This window comes from Leptonychotes weddellii, chromosome 3 (assembly GCF_054177405.1).
Source record: "Leptonychotes weddellii isolate Sample4059 chromosome 3, ASM5417740v2, whole genome shotgun sequence".
In the NCBI taxonomy this organism is placed as follows: Eukaryota; Metazoa; Chordata; class Mammalia; order Carnivora; family Phocidae; genus Leptonychotes; species Leptonychotes weddellii.
This window is the reverse complement of record NC_138371.1, coordinates 7,762,456-7,783,144: the sequence shown is the minus strand read 5'-3', so window position 1 is coordinate 7,783,144 and position 20,689 is coordinate 7,762,456. Positions and strand designations below refer to the sequence as shown.

Genomic DNA, 20,689 nt, shown 5'->3' with positions numbered 1-20,689 from the left:
CTCAAATAAATAAATAAATCTTTAAAAAAAATAATAAAACTGCTATCCTGGGGAAAGCCCACCAGCCTTCCAGGCTGTAGGCGGAATCCATGGTACAAAATTGATTAGAGACCTGTGACCTACACTGACAGCAGCTAGTCACCACTTCTTCCTTTTTTAAAAAAAGGAACTCGCCACAATTCTAATTCTAATTCAGTTCGAATTCGAAATCATTTCAATTCTAATTCTAAATAAATTCTGTTTATTGAGCCCTCGCCAGCGCAAGACATTCTGCATGGGTGGCTGCATCCGAGGCCGAGCTGAGGTATGGTGCTCTGCATGGGGTCCCCGGGCCACGGCGGGGTCAGGGCTGGAGCCAGGAGTCAGCCTTGACCTTTTGACCCAGCTCCTGAGCTTTCCTCATTCTCAGTCTGGCTGCCCCCAAGGCCTGGGGAGCCTCGGTTGAGTGTAGCTCGGAGTCAAGGCCAGCTCCGGGCAAAGTGGGGGAGGTGGTCTCGGGGGAATCCAGCGTTCAGCCCACAGGGGCGGCCATGGCCTGCTCTGATCCCACAGGCACCAAGCAACCTGCAGTCCCCCAGGGTCACCCCGGCTCCCTGCCCCTTGCAGGCTTGGGTAAGCCTGACTGGGACCCCAGGGTCACCGCCCGGTGACAACCACACACTCGTTGGCTGACACCCAGCTGCTGGCTACCAAGCCTCCCATCCCTGTTTGCACTTCTGCTCGTGATGGGCACTGCACGACTTTCCATCATTTACTAGAGATTTTCCAGGTCACACACGCCCTCTGCCATCCTTCTAGTTCTTTCGGGCTCTCTGACCCTCTCTGGACTGCCTTCCTCCTTCCTCCCTTTCTGAAGTAATAGAGTCTCACCTGGAACAGCTTCTCCCACTTTCACCCCCAGGGACTTCCCCAAATACTTTCCTTTCTGCAGGGGGATTTTGGTAGATAACATTTTCTCAATCTGACGAAGAACTCATTGCTACGTTGGGTCCCGTCTTAGCTGGGGCTGCTAGTTGGGTCCCATCTTAGCTGGGGTTGCTATAATGTAACACCGTAGGCTAGGGGCTTCAACAACAAGCATTCATTTCTACACAGTTCTGGAGGCTAGAAGTCCAAGATCAAGGTGCCAGCATGGTCAGGTTCTGCGGGGAGCCCTCTCTCTCTCCACAGACTATGATTCCTCGCTGTGTCATCACGTGGCAGAGAAAGGAGCTGTCTGGGGTCTCTTTCACCAGGGCCCTAATCCCACTCCTGAGGGCTCCACCTTCATGACCTAGTCACCTCCCAAAGGCCCCACCTCCTAAACTATCATCCTATTGGAGGTGAGGATTTCAACATATGAATTTGGAGGGACACAAACATTCAGTCCGTAACAGGCCCCAAGTCCCCTTCCTGAGGGAGGTGGGACCCACGGGGAGGTGATGTGCACTCCTCTTGGAAATCAAATCACTCATTCACATCATTGGCACTGTGGCTTCCTCGGCTGATCTCTGGCACCATCCAGTTCCCCGAAGCCATGGACCATCAGTTGAGCACTGAGAAAACCCACCACCTAAACCCACCCCCCTCGAGGTAGGGCTTTGCCTTGAATGCACTCCATGCCCTTGGACAGTCTCCAAGGCACTTCAAGGCAAAGACACTGGGTTTGACTTCTGTAAAGGCCCACACTTGGGCACCAAGGTCCCGGCTGCCTCTGCTCCCAGGGACTTTCTCTACCTGCCCATTTTGCATTCCTTCCCAGAACGAGGCCACTCACTCTGCCCTCTGTGGCTTCCCACCCTGACTCAGACTTGGCCTCTCTACTTCTCAGGGCCAGCTACATATGTAGCCCCAGCCTCTCCTCACGGAGTAGATCCAGCCGAGTGGCTTGAGCTGCTGACCAATGTTCTGCCTGCTCTCCTCTGGGTGGATCTTGTGGGGTCCAAGGACGACCTACTGCCCAGCCGCTCTGAGGCCCTCAGTGCAGGGAGTCCATTTTTTCTGCTGCGTTCCCCTCCCCAGGTATTCCTGGGTCTCCTCCTGCCTAGTTCCCCACATGCCTCCTGATTCTGCCTTTGGGCCATGCCCCGCTCCGATGCACACACTGGATCCCATCAGCTCAGCTCCGGCTGCCACTTGAAGTCCATGCCTAAGATTTAGGGAAACCAGAGGAAAAGCACAGCAAAGGGGCCTGTATCCGCCCCCGGAGGTGGCCACACCCAGAGCCCAGAGCCCAGCACCCCCTGCGGAGGGTGAGGTTTCTCCACCCATCTGGTGCCAGGCCTCTAGTTCATAAGGCCTCTCTGCCCTGCGGGGAAACCCCACCACACACTGACAGAGTTGTGGTTTGACCCTGAACCTCCCACACGATCACTGGGTTCCTGGACACAATATGGTCCCCAAGTCAGAATCATGCCATGGTGAATGCACCGTCCATGAGAAGCAGCTTGGATCCTTGGATCTCGGATCCTTGGACCATCTGCATTCAGCCCAGTCAAGCCTGATTCCTGAGTATCTCTCCTCGATCCTGTGGGGCCTCCGGCGGACACACACACAGAGCTGAGCACCGTCACCGGCCCGGATGTACGGCCCGAGCTGTCCTTAGGGAAGAGGTCTCTCACCGGGGCACGCGCTTTGTAGGGTTTGCGTGACTGTAGGCGCCCCCTGGAGCCCCGTCTCGACAGCTTCCCCCTCACAGGGAGCGTCTGGGTGACGGCCCCCCAAGAACAAAGGCTGTCTGAGGCCTCGGGTGAACTCGGGGCCCCTCCGCCAAGCAGAACCGACATCAGGCTTTGAAGCGACAGTGCTTCAAATCTTACTTCCGAGACTTCAAAGTGCAAGAGGGCCACACTTAGGTTGTAGCTCACGAGCAAGGAGCTACGGGGCCCCTCCAGTGGTGGGTTTGTGAAGAGAAGGCATCTTGCAGGGCTCTTGGCTGGGTATGGGATGCTCAGGCTCAAATTGGGTAGGGGGGGGCTGTCCGTTAGTCCTTCTGCTTCAAGCCCCACGAGTCCTCCGGGCCCTGCCACCCACACTCTCTCAGATGCCTGTTCACGGTTGTGTGTCCTGGGCTCACGGGGAAGCCGGCTGCGGGCGGAAAAAGGAGAGAGGGGGCTGTGATCGTAGTTGGGGGGGTAGATGCTTCCCCCAAAAAGTGCCACTCTTGTGGGTCTTGAGGCCCCTGCCCCCCCAGCAGTGGGGTCCTCACGGTGGAGGGCAGTCCCGTGTGGGGGTGTCCCCCATCTCCGCGTGGTACCGTGTCCCTGCCTCCAGCCTGCTCCACACACGAGGCTCTCTCCTCACGGGCCTATTAACTGCAGCCCTTTTAGTCTCTGCTGGTCCCCACAGTCACCTGCCGGCCCTCGGCCATTTCAAGCGTCTTTGCAGTTAGTGTTTATTTGTGGCGACTTGCGACAAGTTGTCTTACTCTTGCCCATGTCATCGGTACCCACAGCAGCTATGTAGCATCAATAGACCGGCTTTCAGCTCCACAGCGTCCCCACAGAGGGATGCAAGAGGACTGTGCAGCTCATGGACTAGCATTCTGCATGTCAAGTGCTCCCCGGGGGCCGATATCCCGAAGGAGGGTCAGTCCTTGCCCCCGAGGGGACTCGGCCCAGATGGGCGGTGGCTCCGGGTCAGCAGGAGCTGGCTGTGGTACTGGTCTTCTTGGCCTGCCCTAAAAAAAGACCATAGACTTGCACAACAGGAATGTATCTCACTGTTCTGGAGGCCGGATGCCCAGGATCAAGGTATCAGCAGGGCTGACGTCTGCTGAGGGCTCTCTCCTTGGGTTGCAAATGGCCGCCTTCTCCCCGAGTCCTCACACAGCCTTCCTCAGCACATGCAGGGGGAGAGAGAAAAAGCAAACACTCTGGTGGCTCTTCCATAAGGACGCTAGTCCCGTTGTGAGGGCTCCAGACTCAGGACCTCATCTAAAACGAAGTATCTCCCAAAGGCCCCATTTCCAAATATTATCATACTAGGGGTTAGGACTTCAACATATGGATTTGGGGGGTGTGGGGAGACACACAGCAACTGTCAGGAGCGAGGATGTCTCCAGCCAGCCCTCGGCACCCAGGCCGTAACTGGGCTGTGCTTGAGGCTGTGGGGAATTTAGGAGAAAGCAGTGGCCCAAGCCAGCATCTAGGAGCTCACACTCTCCAGGAGCTCTGGATAGGGGAGCAGGATTCACATGTGAGGAGCCATGAAGGAAAACTCAGGGGACAGTCGGACTCACACCATAGGTGGTCGGCAAAGGGAGAGGTCACAGCGAAGGACCTCTGGGGGCTGGCCCTGTGTCTTTAGCCCCTTGGTGATGAGCAGGTCTCCTATGCTGGGCCACACAATGTCTGTAAAAGGAACCAGGGCCTCTGGAAGCTGCTCCAATATCATGGTGGTAGTGGGACAAAATGGAGGGAGAGGGTGTGGCGGACTCAGTCCTAGAGGGACAGGAGCTGGGCTTGTGGGGTCTCTGTGGCCCAGCTGCTGCCACAGGGAGCCAAGCACCGAAGTGGGTGTGGGGAACTGTGCTGAGGGCAGCTCCCACGCCCTCGCACTCGGCGTCCGTGTGGCTGCTCCAGCCTGAGCCGTTCTTGGCCCCTTCGGCCAAGACGGTTGGGTCACCAGGCCAGGGCCTTCAGTGGCCAGTTCTTCCCTGGAGCCACTGCGGACCAAGACCATGTCACACAGCATTATAGGAATCCGTTTATTTGGCAAATCCAAATAATCAAATCATTTTCCCAATGAATTGTGCTAGTTTCACACATGTACATATAACAAGTACGTCTCGGGTTTTTCCAGACTAGGAGGAAGACTATGGTCACATTTACGACCAAATAATGTCCCAGGCCTCCCTTACGGGCAGGCATTTCAGCCATTTCCACAACTGAGCTCAGGGCTCCCCAACTCACTGACTGCCCCTTGCTGGCGGGAGTGGGCCCCTGGATGCCCCAGCACCCAGCCCTAACCCGGGCCCTGACCTCTGCCCCTTCCCTGCCTGCTGGGAAGGAGTGTGCATCCCCCTGCAGAGCAGCCTGGCCTGAAGTCCTGGGCCTGATCCTGCTCCCACAGGCCCCGATGAGTCCCCTACGACTCGAAAGCCAGGATGGGTCTGCATGGAGAGAGAGAAGAGGACTGTGTCCTCCCCCAGTGTTGGGATCAGTCGGTGGGGGAGGGGGGCGTTCTCCAAGGCTCACCCACAAGCCCACAGTTGCCACATAGACCTGAGGCTGCTATCTCCCTGCAAGGACCTACACGGCTCATGGACCTCCCCCTGTCCTGCCTTCTCTGTCACCCAGCTAGGGCAGGGTCAGGCTGCCCACAAGACAAACTTTATGTTTATGAACATCACAAGGGGCAGAGGTCAGGGCGCTGCCATCTCCTTTCTCTTAGGAAGTCTGTCCAGCCCTAAGTACACTGGGAGATGTAAATGCCACACGATGGGCTCCCAGCTCCCAGCTCCCAGCTCCCAGCACAAAGAGAAAAATTGGAGGAGAAGACTACACACATGCATGGGCTCTGACCCCCGGCTGGCACAAGTGTCCTACTGGGTTTAACAACCGGCTTCCTTAGAGCCTCTGTGCAGGATGGCCATGGCACCTTGGGGCAGCTGGGTCTGCAGAGTGCCTGCCCCGGGCTGCCGCCTCCCGGAGGCCCAGTCTGCGGGGCTGGAGCCTCTCTGATCCTGGTTGGGATCACTCCTCCACACCCATTTCCACCCCTGCATTGACACTTGCTTCCTCACCCTTCCCTGCACCAGACCACTGAGCTGGCTGCGGCCGAAGCAGGAGGTGGAGAGGCTCTGGCCTTGGACTGCTCTCGGTCGAGCTGGGGATTCTCAAGCAGGAAGCAGCTCTGCCCTCCATCCTTCCTCCCTGCCACTCCCCAGCCCCTCACAGAGCCCTGTAGCTGCAAGCCTGGGGTAATCACCCCACCTCAGCCTCTGCCCCCGCCTCCCGTCAGGGTTTTCTCTAAACCACCCCCTTCCCCGTCACCCTGCCACCCTACCTTCCGTCCACCAATTGGCAGTGGAAGCCTCTTTCCCTACAGGTAGAAAGTGGTTCTTTTCTTCCTCAAGACCTCCCCCTTTTTCACACAAAGTCTCATCGCTTACATCTCATCCCACTCTCTGCCTGGCAAAACCACCCCACAATTGATCCTTGGAATTGTTTTACTCTCTGGAGTGGCCTGAGTCATCAGAAGGCTTTCGGCTGTCACGACAGCGCCTCCTCAAGATCATCCAAGAAGCCCGGTCCAAACCGTGACCGACTGTTTACAGTCTCCAACCAGGAACTGCCAGGAGCTCCTTGCCATCGAGATGGTTCCTCCAAGCCCTGGCTGGCTCATTTTCTCCCTCCCGGCCCCTGGAGAGAGACAGTCCTGGGGACAGTGCCACCCAGCCAGCCACCCAGACAGGACTCAGGTGGGCGAGACAGCATGAGTGACTTATTCTCCTCTGGCGGAGCCCAATCAAGCCTGATTCTTTCTCCTCGATCTCAGTGAAACGGCCTAACCAGCAATCTCCCAGTCTGTTCAAGGTAGCAAGTCGGTCACGTTCAGGAATTTCCCCTCTCTTAGTCTTGTCTCCACCGCCTCTCTTCCCACTGGGTCGAGCTAAAGCTCCGTGTCGTGGACGCCATGATGGCAATGGGGGGTGGCTGTCCACTGCCAGCCCTTGGCCTGTCTCCTTCCTTCCCTAGGTGCCACCAACACCTTTCCACTCTGTCCCCACTGCCTCCACAACGCATCTGTAGCTTCGCCACGGCCTGGTTCACATCAGCTTCCCTCATCCTTCTGCCACCTTCTTGTGGGCACAGGAAGGTTTGGCTGGCTGTCTGTACCTTTCTTCCCCATAGGAAACTTGGGGCTCTCTGTATGTTCTTGCTCTGCCCTCATCACCCCCACTTGTTATGAGGTTATTGGCCACCAGAGCCTGAGAAGGGACTGGGAAGGGTAAGTCTGCTCTACCCTGCGACCCCCAAACCAAAACGGAGCTCGATACATCCTTACTCCTCCTTCTCTGCCCAGAACACCTTCCACTGTGACCAACCCTCTTGGTTCTCTCTCCTAACTCCTCTCTCTTCCTCTCCAGAATCTTCTAGTCTAACAGAAGGATGGGGGGAGCTGGGAAACAGCCCTGCTCAGATGGTCTCCTTTTTTTTAATTTTTCTGGCTCATGTTTTTGAGCTTATAAAGAATTCACCTGGTTCTTGCGTCCTTAGAGATTCCCAAATACTGGGCGATTTATGTTGAGCTGCCTGGGTGCGGGGGAAAGGTCTTTGGAGCATAAGGAGCAAAGACAGTGTTCGGTGAGCATCCAAAGGGAAAGCATACTAGTAGACGTGCCACATTTGTCCACCACATCAGAAACCTTGGAACAGGGTATCTGCTACCAGAATTTTGGGCTGGGGTTTTCATCCTCTGCATAGGTCTTTCTCTCCTTAGCCCCTACTGATCATGGTATCCTGGAGAACAAGCTGGACCCTGGAAGGCCTGTGGGCCATGATGTCCATGCGGAATTCTTTAATGACAAAGTAGTAGCAGAAGACATCTAGGCAGCAGTTGATGTTGGAGAAACACATGGACAACTGCAAGAACAAGCTGATGTTCTGCTTAGCGCTGCACTGCACAATAAAGCCGTTCCGTACCAGGAACTGCAAGAAGAAACCCAGGTGCACCGGAAGAAAGGAGACCACAAAGACAGCCAGACTGGCCGCGATTGTCCAGATGCAGGCCTTCTGCTGGACCCAGTCCCGGGTGAGATCCCGACGGCCTACCAGGATGTGAATGCTCCTGGATGAACAGAAACCCATGACACCCATGGGAAGAAGGAAGCCGAACACCTCAAGGGGAAAGAAGACCTTGGCACTCCAGGTGCCATCGGACATGTTGTGGAAGCACGTGTACTTTTCCACGTTCCCGTGAAAGCTGTAGATAGGGATGCTCCCGGCCCACACCAGGACCCAGATGGTGCAACAGATCCCCAAGATCTTCCTGGGGGACCGGAGGTGGCTGACCAGGAACGGGTACTGGATGGCCAAGAATCTGTCCAGACTAATGAAGCAGATGGTGAAGACACTCCCGTACATGCTGATGAAGTAGAAGCACTCCACCAGGGTACAGAAGAAAGGAAGGGGAGTGCGCACATTGGACAGCGCCATCTTGAACGGAAGGGACAGCACCAGCAGCAGGTCGAAGATGGCCAGATTGATCATGTAGATGGAGGTGGCCGCGTAATCCGGCCACCTCTTCTTCAGGAAGGTGCTGAAGCCTCGGATGGCCAGCACGTTGAGGAGGAGGCCCAGGAGGAAGGTGGGGATATGGACCACCAGCTGCACGGTTTTCATCAGCTCATCCACGTCCCTGAAGGAGCAGTTCTGGCTCTTGTTGAGTTGCTGGCTCATGTCCTTTCCTGCAACACCAACAACAGATGAGATGAAGTCCCTCTCGCTCGCTGCAAGCGACGGATCCCCAGTGACTGTATCACACAGCCATTTGTGCCTACTAAATAACAACTAGAAAATGTAAGAAAGAAAATTGCCTCTAATCCTGCTGCCCAATATAAGCGCTATTACCTTTTTGTGCATTTCGCTCCAGACTCTCTTTCTCTCTCACACACACACACACTCATGCACACATGTGTGCACGAGTGCTTTTCTCTTTCACAAAAATGGAATTGTGTGTGAACGTCTGTCCCTTGTTTTCAATCAGAACTCCTGTTGAAAGTAGTAGCAATGACAAACCCTGGCCCAGAATGGCTTAAGCAAAGGACAGAATTTCACATAACTGAAAATATAACTAGGGCAGGGTGGCACATTGCATTCCCTCGGACACGGCGACTAGTTGTTCACTGGTTCAGGGATGGACATTTGACCCACCCAGAGGCATTGAAAAGCAACAGTAACTCTTACTTGGGTTTCCAGAAAGGGGGTTGGGGCTGTCTCAGTGACACTTGAAGCTGGAAAGACATAAGGGCTGGAGGTGACAAGCCAGAGACAAGTCAGGGCTTCCGAACAGGCCAAAGACGAGGGTCCAAGGCAGGCCCTGGCCAGGTCTCACTGCAGAGCTGAATCTGGGGGTGTGGAGGGCAGGTGCGTGCCACTGGGGATCTCTACACCATCGTAGGTGGCTGCCTTGGTTCGGGCTTCCGTAACAGAATACCATGGACCAGGGGCACCTGGCTGGCTCAGTCGGTTAGGCGTCTGCCTTCGGCTCAGGTCATGATCCCAGGGTCCTGGGATCGAGCCCTACATCGGGCTCCCTGCTCGGCGGGAAGCCTGCTTCTCCCTCTCCCACTCCCCCTGCTAGTGTTCCCTCTCTCGCTCTGTCTCTGTCAAATAAATAAATAAAATCTTTAAAAAAAAAAAAAAAAAGAATACCATGGACTGTGTAGCTTATAAACAACATAAATTCCTTTCTCACAGCTCTGGAGGCTGGATGTCACAGATCAGGGACCCAGCACGGTTGGGGGAGGGCCCTCTGCCAGGTTGCGGACTGCTAACTTCTCTTTGCGACCTCACATGGCAGAAAAAGGACAAGAGGGCTCTCTGGGGTCTCTTTTCTAAGAGCACTAATCCCATTCAGAAGGTCTTAATCACCTCCCAAAGGCCCCACCTCCTAACACCACCACCTTGCGGGGGGTGGGTAGGGGTTAGATTTCTGCATATGAATTTGGGAAGGGGGATGGGACACAAACATTCCGTCCATAACAGTGGCCCTGGAGCAGATCAAACCCAGGAGACATTCGACCTGCCTGCAGAACCAGTGAGGCTGGACAGAGAAATCAAAGATGACCCAGACTCCATGCACGCACCCCTCCTTTCTCATGCCCCACCCCCACCCCAAAGGACGCAGACCTGCTGACATGGCTGGTCTGTGCCAGGCCCAGGAGCACACAGGGCCGCTGCGTGGGAGAGGTCAGTCATGCTGGCCACGGCTGCTCCTTGCGCCTCTCCCACCCTCAGGGACTCTCTGGCAGCAGGGGCAGGGGGCCCAAAATGTAGACACAGCAGAGATTAGGCGCCAACATCGCCTTTTACCAAGAATCTTGTGCTAGCGACCAATGCACTCATTTGCTGAGCTTCTGTTATTCTACTGGTTTTTTTCTTTTATTGAAAAAGTATCCCATGCATTCAATAAGATATTCAGATGGTACAAAAAAAAAAAAAAAGAAAAGAAAGAAAGAAAGAGGACAGAAGCCTCCGTTGTACCCCAGAGCCTCGGTTCTCCTTTCTAGAGACAACCACAGTTAACCATTCTGTGCATAGTTTTTCCAGAAATTTTCCAAGGATATGCATACACACACACACACGCACAGATATGCATACGTACATATATATATATATATATATATATGTATATATGATGTTTCTTTACATTTGGAAAATATTACACCCACAGCTCTGTCCCTTGCTTTTTCACTTTACAACGTTTCTTGGAAACTGTTCCACATCAGCATCTATGAATTGGCTTTTTCTTCTTAATGGCACACTTACATCCTGTTGTGTGGAGCTACCACAACCCATTTAGCCAACAGCCTATTGACGAACATTCAGGTTTCATAGGGTTTTACTAGGAAACAAAAACTTCCACAGCGACCATCCCGGTGACTTATTTCTTTGCTACACGGATATCATTAAGAGAATCCCCATTCTGCTATTGTTTCTCATCAGTAGAGCTCCCTTGAAAGCTTTAGGGACGGAAGGACTTGGGCATTTTTAAGACCCTATATTTGGGTTTTTTAAGACCTTATCATGCCATTCCCAAACCCTCGCTAAAAAAGGAATATATTTTTATATCCTCCATGGAGAGATTATGTGTTAAACGTTTAACACACATTACTCGAGTTGGTGGCTTTCCTATGTGTTAACTGTTCTCAGGGGTTGATGTCACAAAAGATCTAGGAAAATGTATTTCCTCACATTCAAAGTTTTAGGCCCCTGAGGTCGGCGTGAATGGCGCCCCCTGGCGTTGTGCGGCGTGGAAGCCCGGTGTAACTGCTCCTACCTGAACACACCTGCAGGAAAAACAAGCTGGCAGGCTGCTTCCTCCAGACTAAAAATGCCAAAAAATCCACAGGCCTACCTCAAAAAACTAGCTAGAATAACTTGGAGCCAGCAAGAGAAATTTCAAAAATGACGAGAAAAGCAGGCAAATATTCAATCCAGGTCTCACCGGAAAGTGTTGCAGCACCAAACAGGAAGGCGCAACTGGTTCAGAGATTTCACTTAAGCAGCAGAAACAGAAGTAAACCAAGAACCACAAAAAAGGAGTTCAAATACAGGTTTGTATTTAAAGAGATTCAACACGACTGCAGAAAAAGGAACTAGGGTATCCGTGTGGGGCTGGGTCATGCTCAGGCACACTCCATGGACGAATCTACCACATCACCGGTGGTTCAGTAACTAGAACTAAAAGGGCCAACAGCAGCAAAAAAAAAAAAATCAGTGATGCTCAAAGTTAAACCCAAACCCAACCCCAGCATACGGCTGAATTGAACACACCAATGAAAAAGGAAGGGAGTGTCTGCCTTCAGCTTGGGTGGTGATCCCAGGGTCCGGGGATCAAGTCCTGCGTTGGGCTCCTTGCTCAGGGTAGAGCCTGCTTCTCCCTCTGCCTACCCACCTGCTCATGCTCTCTCTCTCTCCCTCTGTCTCTCTCTCTCTCAAATGAATAAATAAAATCTTAAAAAAAAAAAAAAAGGAAGGGAGAAAATGGTCTGATGGATGCTGGGGCTTGTCTGACTCGATGGTACCAGGTGGATGTGTGGAAAAAAGACACAACTCAGCCCTCGGTGTTCTCCAGCGGGACCATCCTAAAGGTCACATTTGAATTACTGACAGACTTCAAATGGGAACTTTTCAAATGCTAATCTTTGAAGTCAGAGAAAGCACTCTGGACTGGCAAAAGGAAATCAGTTTGGGGAAAAAAAAAAAAAACTTCCAGCTAATGGCAGAGTAAGCAGAGAATCTGAAATATTAATCCTCTGAATTCCCTCCGAAAGTTCAAGGAAACCACCTTTCTGAAAATCTTCTTTAAAAAAAAAAAAAAAAAGATCAGGAACTTCTCTGGAATAAGATAAAAAGGCTCCAGGCTGCAGCTAGAGATAAAAGAGGCATTTTTCTCAAAGATGGGCCGCCAGTAAAAGTCAGCCCCCTTGAGGTGGGAGCCAGCAAGCTCCCCACACTTGACCTGTTGCCGGGAGCCCTCGATAGTCCCTGTGCCAGGCAGCCCAGGGACCCACACCAACGGATCTGCCACACTGGGCGGGGGGAGGGACGCTGGGGAGCAGATGCTAAGACAGGATTCGATGTTGGAGAGATTTCTTAGGACAAATGCCTGTGTAGGATCCAGGGAAGAGGGGGTGAGGGGGAAGAGAGTCAGCACGCAATGCAGCTCAGAAAACGTGCTGGCCCAGCCGCTGGGGGGTCCTACGCTCTCCAAGTCAAGCAGGAGTCACCCAGGACTAGTCCCTCCGCCAGGCTCAGTGATGGGCTGGAAGCAGCCCAAGGACAGTGTGGCCCCAGTGTCAACATCACGGTAGAGCCGAAGGGGCAGAGCTGGGCTGTCACCTGTGCTCCAGGGGGCAGCCGGTTCTCCTGAAGGGACGTTCTCCTGAAGGGAAGCTGGAGCAGCCCCCCCGACAGCCACCACCGAGGCTGTCCTAACACCTCCATTTACATCAGAAGCTGACTATTGTGTGACAGGCAGTGGTGGGGACATTCCCAATTACCATGTCAAACAGGACCATCTACAGGTGTTAGCTTTCTTCGGCAGGGATGGGGGGGTTCTATTGCCTCACCGGGAGCATTTGATCGGGCCCTGTCTCCAGCCTCCTACCAGGAAGGAAATAGAACTGAGCGGGGAGAGGTCATGGGTCAAGCAAATCGGGCCTGTGAATAGACCCGAAGGGCCCGTGATGACCTTCATTAGTCACCGGCAGCGAGGTGCCTGAGAGAATGGAGAAGGGGAGAACTTGGATGGGAGGAGCTGAGTTTCATGCAAAATTTATGGAGAGAGAGCCCCTCCCAGATGATCTGCTCACATCTTTATTTTTTTACTTTTTTTAAGATTTTATTTATTTATTTGAGAGAGAGAGAGCACGAGCTGTGGGAGAGAGGGAGAAGCAGGCTCAGGGCTCAGGACCCTGGGATCATGACCTGAGCCGAAGGCAGACTCTTCATCGACTGAGCCACCCAGGCGCCCCTGCTCACATATTTAAATGACATTAATATCGAGCCCTACAAACATCTGTGAATAAACAAACCAAATTCCTTGGAAACTTCTCTGAAAAACTGATTCACAGCAGAAGAGGTTTGAAGGAGAAAATTTGGACACAAGACTTTCCTACCCAACGGGGTTTCTGTGAAGGTGTGAAGATCACAGAAAGCCATCATCAGATAGGTGTGGCTTCCGGAAAGAAATGGACTCCAAGAGGCAAATATTTAGACCTCCACGAGATAATAACAATGAAGAATAAAAACACAGTTACGATGAAGATAGTTACAGATGTAAAATTAAAAGAAAAACACCGTAAAAGAGGTCACTTAAAAAAAAAAAAACAAGAGTTAATACCTTAGATCAATTCACAAAGAAGGAAGAATATCCTTGGGGTGTATGGGGCAGGGGTGTGGGAATAATAGGATACGGGTGAAGCAAATATTCCATAAAAAATTAAAATTATTGTTCTGTTTTGTTTCACTTTGATAATTACAGAAAGTGTAAGATTTTTTTTTTAAACCTTGAAGTAACTAACCACTGACCATTAAAAACAGGATGCCTATCTTCAAAATCACCAAAGAAGATAAAAACAAACAAATCAGACCCTATAACAAAGGAGTAAATAGAGTGGAAAAAGGAATTTGAGGATAGAAATGACGATAAACGTGAAAAATTCACACTTTCCTTTATTAACTAACATTTTTAGTTCAATTATGAGATACAACTTTTCATTGTTTATGTTGAAGATCACAGAGAATGATAGAGAAATGGTCAAAAAGTCCCATGGGGCGCCTGGGTGGCTCAGTCCGTGAAGCGTCTGCCTTCGGCTCAGGTCATGATCTCAGGGTCTTGGGATCGAGCCCCACATCGGGGCTCTCTGCTCAGCGGGGAGCCTGCTTCTCCCCTGCCTGCCGCTCCCCCTGCTTGTGTGTGCTCTCTCTCTTTCTCTCTGACAAATAAATAAATAGAATCTTAAAAAAGAAAAGCAAAGTAAAAGTCCCATGGTGATATATATGGGAGACAAATATGAACAAAAAGGAAGTCAGACTGGCAATATTCATACCCAGCATTATAGAATTTCATAATAAACCCACACATCAGAGCTAAATTTATTTTACATTAATAAAGGAAAACTTGTGAAGGCCTATATAGTTATCTTGTGCACGGAATGACATCCTATAAGAACACATGAAGTATAATTGCTAGAATTTCAGGGGCCATTGACAAAGACACACCTGAGTGGCAGACTCTCATATACTGTAAATCTGAATAGATGAAGCAGGCAAAATAGAAATTAGGATGTAGAGTTATATGAACAATAGAATGAATGCAATTTAATTAATAGCTCTTGAAGTTGGTTTTAAACAGAGAGGTAATCCACTTTTTCCTCGAGTACCCAAGAAACGGTTACCAAAATGAATTATCTGCCTACCAAGAAGAAAGCCTTCCATTAAAAAAAAAAAAAAAAAGCAGAACTGATGTTGGCTATATTCTGACCACAATATGTAGAAACCTTCTTTTGAACAAAAATCTCTTTTTGTTAAAACATTTTCACATCAAGTAATATACCAGGGAAAGAAAATACACAGATACATCAGATGAATGATGTTCTTTCTTTATGAAGAGTATAAAAAATATATAATACGAAGACCCTCAGGAGACAAACAGGCAAAGGAAAGACAGTTCCCAGAAGAGGCTTTACAAAGAGATCAAACTTTTGCTCATCATTTCAACAAATAAGCTGGTAAGGGTTCTGTGAAACAGTCATCGATATGCTGGTGAATGTACACAGCTTCTAGATTTGATAACTTAGAGTACAAGTCAGAGAAACCTTATTAATCTTTCATCCAGTGGTTAAAAATTTGCTTTAAGGGCGACTGGGTGGCTCAGTCGTTAAGCGTCTGCCTTCGGCTCAGGTCATGATCCCAGGGTCCTGGGATCGAGTCCCACATCGGGCTCCCTGCTCAGCGGGAGGCCTGCTTCTCCCTCTCCCACTCCCCCGCTTGTGCTCCTGCTCTCGCTATCTCTCTCTCTGTCAAATAAATAAAATCTTTAAAAAAAAAAAAAAATTTACTTTAAGTAAATCAAGAAAAGGAAAGAAAAGTTGTGTGCAGAAAGTGTGTTTACTTTAACATTTTTTCTGATAGCAAAAAACACACACGCATTTAAATGCCAACCAGAGCTTAATTTCACGATGGTAAATCTACTCAATGGAAAATTTTTCTGTCGGATTATGTTATGTTTATGCTGACTATGTTAAGTAAAAAACCCACAAACTATAGAACGATACATTCAGAATGACTTCAGCTGTGATTAAAAAAAAAAAAAAAACCCACACATAGGGGAAAAAAACCTAGAAAAAAATTTCCATATGCCCAACATTGGTTACATTCTAACAGTTAGATGGTGGGTGCTTATTCAATCTTTTAGATCTCCCTCCCTTTCTCTCTCTCTCCTCTTGCTCTCTCTGTGTATATATTTTTCTACTTAATTAATGATGATATGAAAATAACTTAGCTTTTTTAAGTTGTAGTAAATGCTGGGAGAAAAGGAGAAAAATAAGAATGGCTTTTGACTTTCCCTAAAAAGAAGAAAAGTCTGGGTGTGTGTTTGAGGCACGGCGGGGCGGGAATGAGGGTCACACAAAATTTAAAGGAATGCATTGGACTAACCCAGGCTCAGCTGATGAGACATCAGTGTTGCCGGGCCAAAGATGAACATTTCAACAGGCTGCGTCTGAGGGACGCGGGGACAATGCATGATAGAATTAGAAGTGACAGATGAGAGAGCAGATGCCACCTCAAAGAGGAGCACAATAAAAATTGTGCACAGCATAAGGAGTGAAGACTGACACAAAAGACATTCAAACCGCAGATTTCACCATGGAGATTGGGTCAAGGAAAGGGAAGATATTTACATAAATCCTCCCAAAGCTTGGACAGCTGTTAAGAGAAACAAATGTCGGAGTTAAAACTTAAATATTTTCTAAATTGGATATTCAGGTTAAATTATCTTGTCTGTTGTAAAGGGACACAAGGAAGAGAAAATTCACAATAGAAACTAAACGTGAAAAAACTGCCAGGTCTCTATGTAGACAACAGGGGGGTAACCCCGTGGAGGTTTACACAAATGTAACAATTACATAATAGAATTACAATATTCCCTAACAATGATAACACTCCCTCTAAAAAGGGGCATTCATTAAAAAAATAAAAATAAAACGCCCAAACCTAATTTTTTTTGCCGATAAGAAACACAGAGAAAACAAAAAGGCATAGACAGAGTAAAATGATAGGGCAATTTGGTTTATCAGGCACACAGAGCTCTAGAAAGCAAAAAGAGAATATGACAAAGTAGTTTTTTTTCGTAAAAAGAATTGAGAGAGTAACACAGAGACTTTACAGAGGTAAAAGTTACAATGAATAATTAAAACAGAAAACAATTTCTGTTCTAATGCACATAGCAAAGAAATACATAATGGGAACATGCCAGAAATGCAAAAAGTAGTAGAAACAGAAATATAATTGTAGGTAGAGACCTTCATGCTCCCCTCTTGGTGTATCATCAATCAAGTAGAGAAATTTTGAGCTCCAGACAGCCCAATTAAAAAGGCAGATCAGTGAGGACTAAATCATAAATCAAGGGAATACGCTTTCTTTGGGAGAAGACAAGGATCTTTCACCAAATGGATCCCATTCCTGGGCCTAGCCCAGGACTTCAAGACAATGGCAAGTCTACCCTTTCTGTCTCAGACCACAAAGAAAGCACAACTATTTGCAGAGCACCATGATATCAATAATATATAATAGGTACTTTTATGCATTCTCTTAAGTGATCTCTTCAATAATGTGTGTCAGAGATAAAATCAGAACTACATTACTGAAATATTAGAAAGAACGAATCTGTATATACAAAACGCAGCGGTAGTCACAGCTTATGGGGAAATGGGAGTTCTTTTTTTTTTTTTTTTAAAGATTTTATTTATTTATTTGAGACAGAGAGAATGAGAGACAGAGAGCATGAGAGGGAGGAGGGTCAGAGGGAGAAGCAGACTCCCTGCCGAGCAGGCAGCCCGATGCGGGACTCGATCCCGGGACTCCAGGACCATGACTTGAGCCGAAGGCAGTCGCTTAACCAACTGAGCCACCCAGGTGCCCCGGAAATGGGAGTTCTTAAGCATTCTTGCAAACAGGAAAGATGGTGAGAAACAAGAAGAACTGGGCTATACTGAGAATCTAGAAGAGGAACTTGGGGTGACAGTGACCCTTCCACTGCTCTGATCACCTGTGCCCTGGGGGCTGTCTCTCTGCTCAGGCTGCATGTGGAGAGGCTAGGGGGCCACAGTCCAGGAGAATATGTGGAAAGGACTAGAGTTGCTCACGATCTATAAAAGAATATACATTTTAGCATCCCCCAATGCTCAAGACATGCTCCACCATATGACTCAATAGAATGGGCTCCAGATGCCATCGAGACGGACCTGCCTTGCTAACAGAGTATCTGACAGCAGACAGAGCAGTCTTGCTATGTAGTGAGCTCTCTGTCACCAGAGGTATGTAAGCAAAGGCAGGAGATCCATTTATCCAGAATGTTGTTAGGGGAATTCACACATACAGAAGGTTTTTTGTTTTTTGTTTTGTTTTGTTTTGTTTTTTCAAAAAAATGAATTCTTCTGTCAATATATTAACGTTTTCTAATGTTTAGTGAAGAGGAGAGAAAACAGCCTGTGTGTGAAGAGGGACAGGCCTGGGAGTCCAGAGGCCTCGGCTCCTGGCTCTCTCTGGCTGTGGGGCCTCCGTCTGGACTCTGGGTTCTCTCCTCTGAACAGCAAGGCGGGAGCGCGTGGCCTCACCGAGCTGGCTCTCTCCCTGCTAACGGGCCAGGCTCTGGGCTCTGATTCTTGCAGCTGCCTGGGCCCCGCGTCCCACCTGGGGCAGCCCCAGGCATGTTATGCCCAGCGGTGACACCTAAACCCAGCTGTGTGGCCCAGGCCAAGCCAACCCTCCTTCCAGCAGCAGACGGACTTTGCAGAAACACCAGCAACAGTAAGAATGGAACTTCAGGAGGTTTGCGGGCTGAGGATCCCCAGCCCCCCTCTCTTTTCCTGCCAAACTCCTCACCCACAGGGAGCACTGTGGTGTGAGCCACCTAAGAGAAGGGAGGGCCAGCCGTGGCCAAGCAGAGCTGGTACAGCCTGAGGGATGCAGTATGAGGAGGAACACTCCCCTGGACCAGTGTCGTCCAGGTTCCTTGCCTGCAATTCCTGTCTCCTCGGGGGGTGCAGCGCTGAATCCCACAGTTAGAACATAAATATTTACTTGGATGCAGTTATCTGCCACTAACACCATGGTGTAAATAAGTCCATCTGTCTACATCTGAGCTAGGCTTTTGGGGGACACGATGTGAAAAGGAACAGGACACAGAGGGGACAGAGCACATAGCATCTCCCAGACTCCAAAATTTTGCTGGAGCTGCACCCTGAGCCTCACGGGTTGGAATGCAGTTGGGGGAGTAGGGAGTTCAGTTCAGGCACTTGAGATGTGGCCGTCCCTGTGCTAATGTTCTGTGGTGGGAACTCGGCACATTCCTGGAACGTTGTTATAATCATGCCCATTTTACAGATGAGGACAGTGAGGCTCAGAGAAGCTAGAGTCTACCCAAGATCAAACAGGTGGTGAGGGGCCTCACTGGTACTCACATTGAGTTTCTCCTTTATCTTCCCCATGCCCACCCCAGCTCCCCATCAGCACCACCAGCAAGAGCATCCAATATATCCAGGAGCCCCCCAGCAACCCCTCCTCACTTTCCAGCATGCCTGGTTCCACTTAACTTCTCTTCTTTCCCCTCAGACTCTCCCCTCCCCTCCTAAGAACCTCATCCTTTCCTTCAAATGCCCACTTCCCTGATCCACCTGCATCACCTGAGGTGATTTCCCTACTGTGGCCAAGTGGGGCCGGTCATCAGTGTCCCATAGGGGTACACATAGGGAATAACCCAGTTATAATACATAAGAGCAGTCAGAGCTGCCCATTTGCTTCCTGCACGATCAAGCGCTTCCATCACTTCCTGCTCTCAGGAGCCCCATGAGGAAACAAACCATCATTGCTCCCATTCTCCAGAGAGGTACACCAAGGCCAAGGTACACCAAGGGAAGTTTACACAACTGGTAAGTGGCTGGCCTGGGCTCCCAAGCCCCGCTGTGGCCTGCCTGGAGCCCGTTGCTCAGGGGCTATCAGGTGATTCCTGTGAGTGTGTCATCTTGGGCTGTGGGTGCTTTCCAGGCCGGGTTCAGGGAGAGCGGGCAGCTGGGCCAGCATGGATGATGGCACGCAAGCCCAGCTCCCCTGGGGAAGGTTCCTGGGCTACCTACCGTGAGGTCTCCCCACCCCAGCAAGAAACTGCAACCCTGAGTCAGATCAGGAGGAAATTGAGGGCTCATAGGAAATGTCAGTAACATCAGGAGTCCTCTGCCTACCATTGCTATTTTCGTAGAGATTCATGGGGGCTGCTAGGCTGCTGGGGCTCCGGCCTTTGGGGACACTGGGTCTGGGCAGATCTGGACAGAACCCAGACCACGGAGGCCCCGCTGGCCTCAGAAAAGTTACCTGCCATCCCAGAAAGCCAGGTCAGTCCGTGGCTCTGTGCCTCGGTTTTTGTAAGTGGCCCTGGTGGGGGGGCGCGGGGGGCTGTTACCTGCTCGGGGTCCAGTGCAGCTGAGTGAGCTGCGAGACGTCATTTGTCCTCCCAGCTTGGTGACCAGTCTGCTCCGGAGAGCACCACTTCCCTCTCTGGGGCTCAGCTTCCTCATCGGTGAAATGAGGGGGTGGGACCAAGATGCTTTTCAAGTGGCTTTCTTGGGTCTGGAGAGGGGCCTTGCGGAGGGTCCCTCCCCACCGAGTGCAGAACCAGAATGGGGCAGGGGAGCATGTTTCCAGGAAAGGGTCTCCCTCCCATGACCTCTCGTGCTGACTCAGCTTCCAAAAAGAGGGTGGGGGTTGTGGGGGTGCAAGGAGCAAGGGGTGCTCACAGAGGTGTTAAGAAGCCTGTGGAAAAGCCGGGCGTCACCCAGGGACAGCCAGCGTCGGGAAAGGCTGTCCTGACTTGCAGCCCTTTCGGGGCTTTAGGACGCAGGACTGCTGCCCACACACAGGAGGGGCGTAGGGACCAGGAGATCCCATTAGAGACCAAAGCTCGGGCTATTTTTACAGGCCGGGCATGCTGTGACTTTCGGGTGTCTACTGGAATGGAAACTCCCCAAAGTGGGCCTGGGTAATTCATCCCAGCATATGGGCATCTCTGCAGAAATAGCAGCTGTGTGTGACTGCGGGGAGGTCACCTGGCCCTCAGAGCATGGGCTCCCCATCGTTGGGTGAAGGGGTTGACAGAGCCGACTGTGACACCCTTTTAAGCTGTCACTATGACTCTGCTCAGGCAGAACCAAGTTCGCCCCCTGCTCCGGGCCCCCAGCTGGCCTGGGAGGGGTCAGTAC

General features: G+C 50.6%; 1 protein-coding gene across 1 annotated transcript; it reads right to left on the bottom strand.

Annotated features, from left to right (window-relative positions):
* Nucleotides 1-255: 255 nt before the first annotated feature.
* Nucleotides 256-20,186, bottom strand: GPR55 (G protein-coupled receptor 55). Its single transcript, XM_081813438.1, has 2 exons — nucleotides 19,894-20,186; nucleotides 256-8,392 (listed from the first exon to the last, which is right to left on the bottom strand). The coding sequence occupies exons 1-2, from the start codon at nucleotides 20,006-20,008 to the stop codon at nucleotides 7,422-7,424; spliced, it is 1,086 nt and encodes a 361-aa protein (XP_081669564.1). The 5' UTR covers nucleotides 20,009-20,186; the 3' UTR covers nucleotides 256-7,421.
* Between the last annotated feature and the right edge of the window lie 503 nt (nucleotides 20,187-20,689).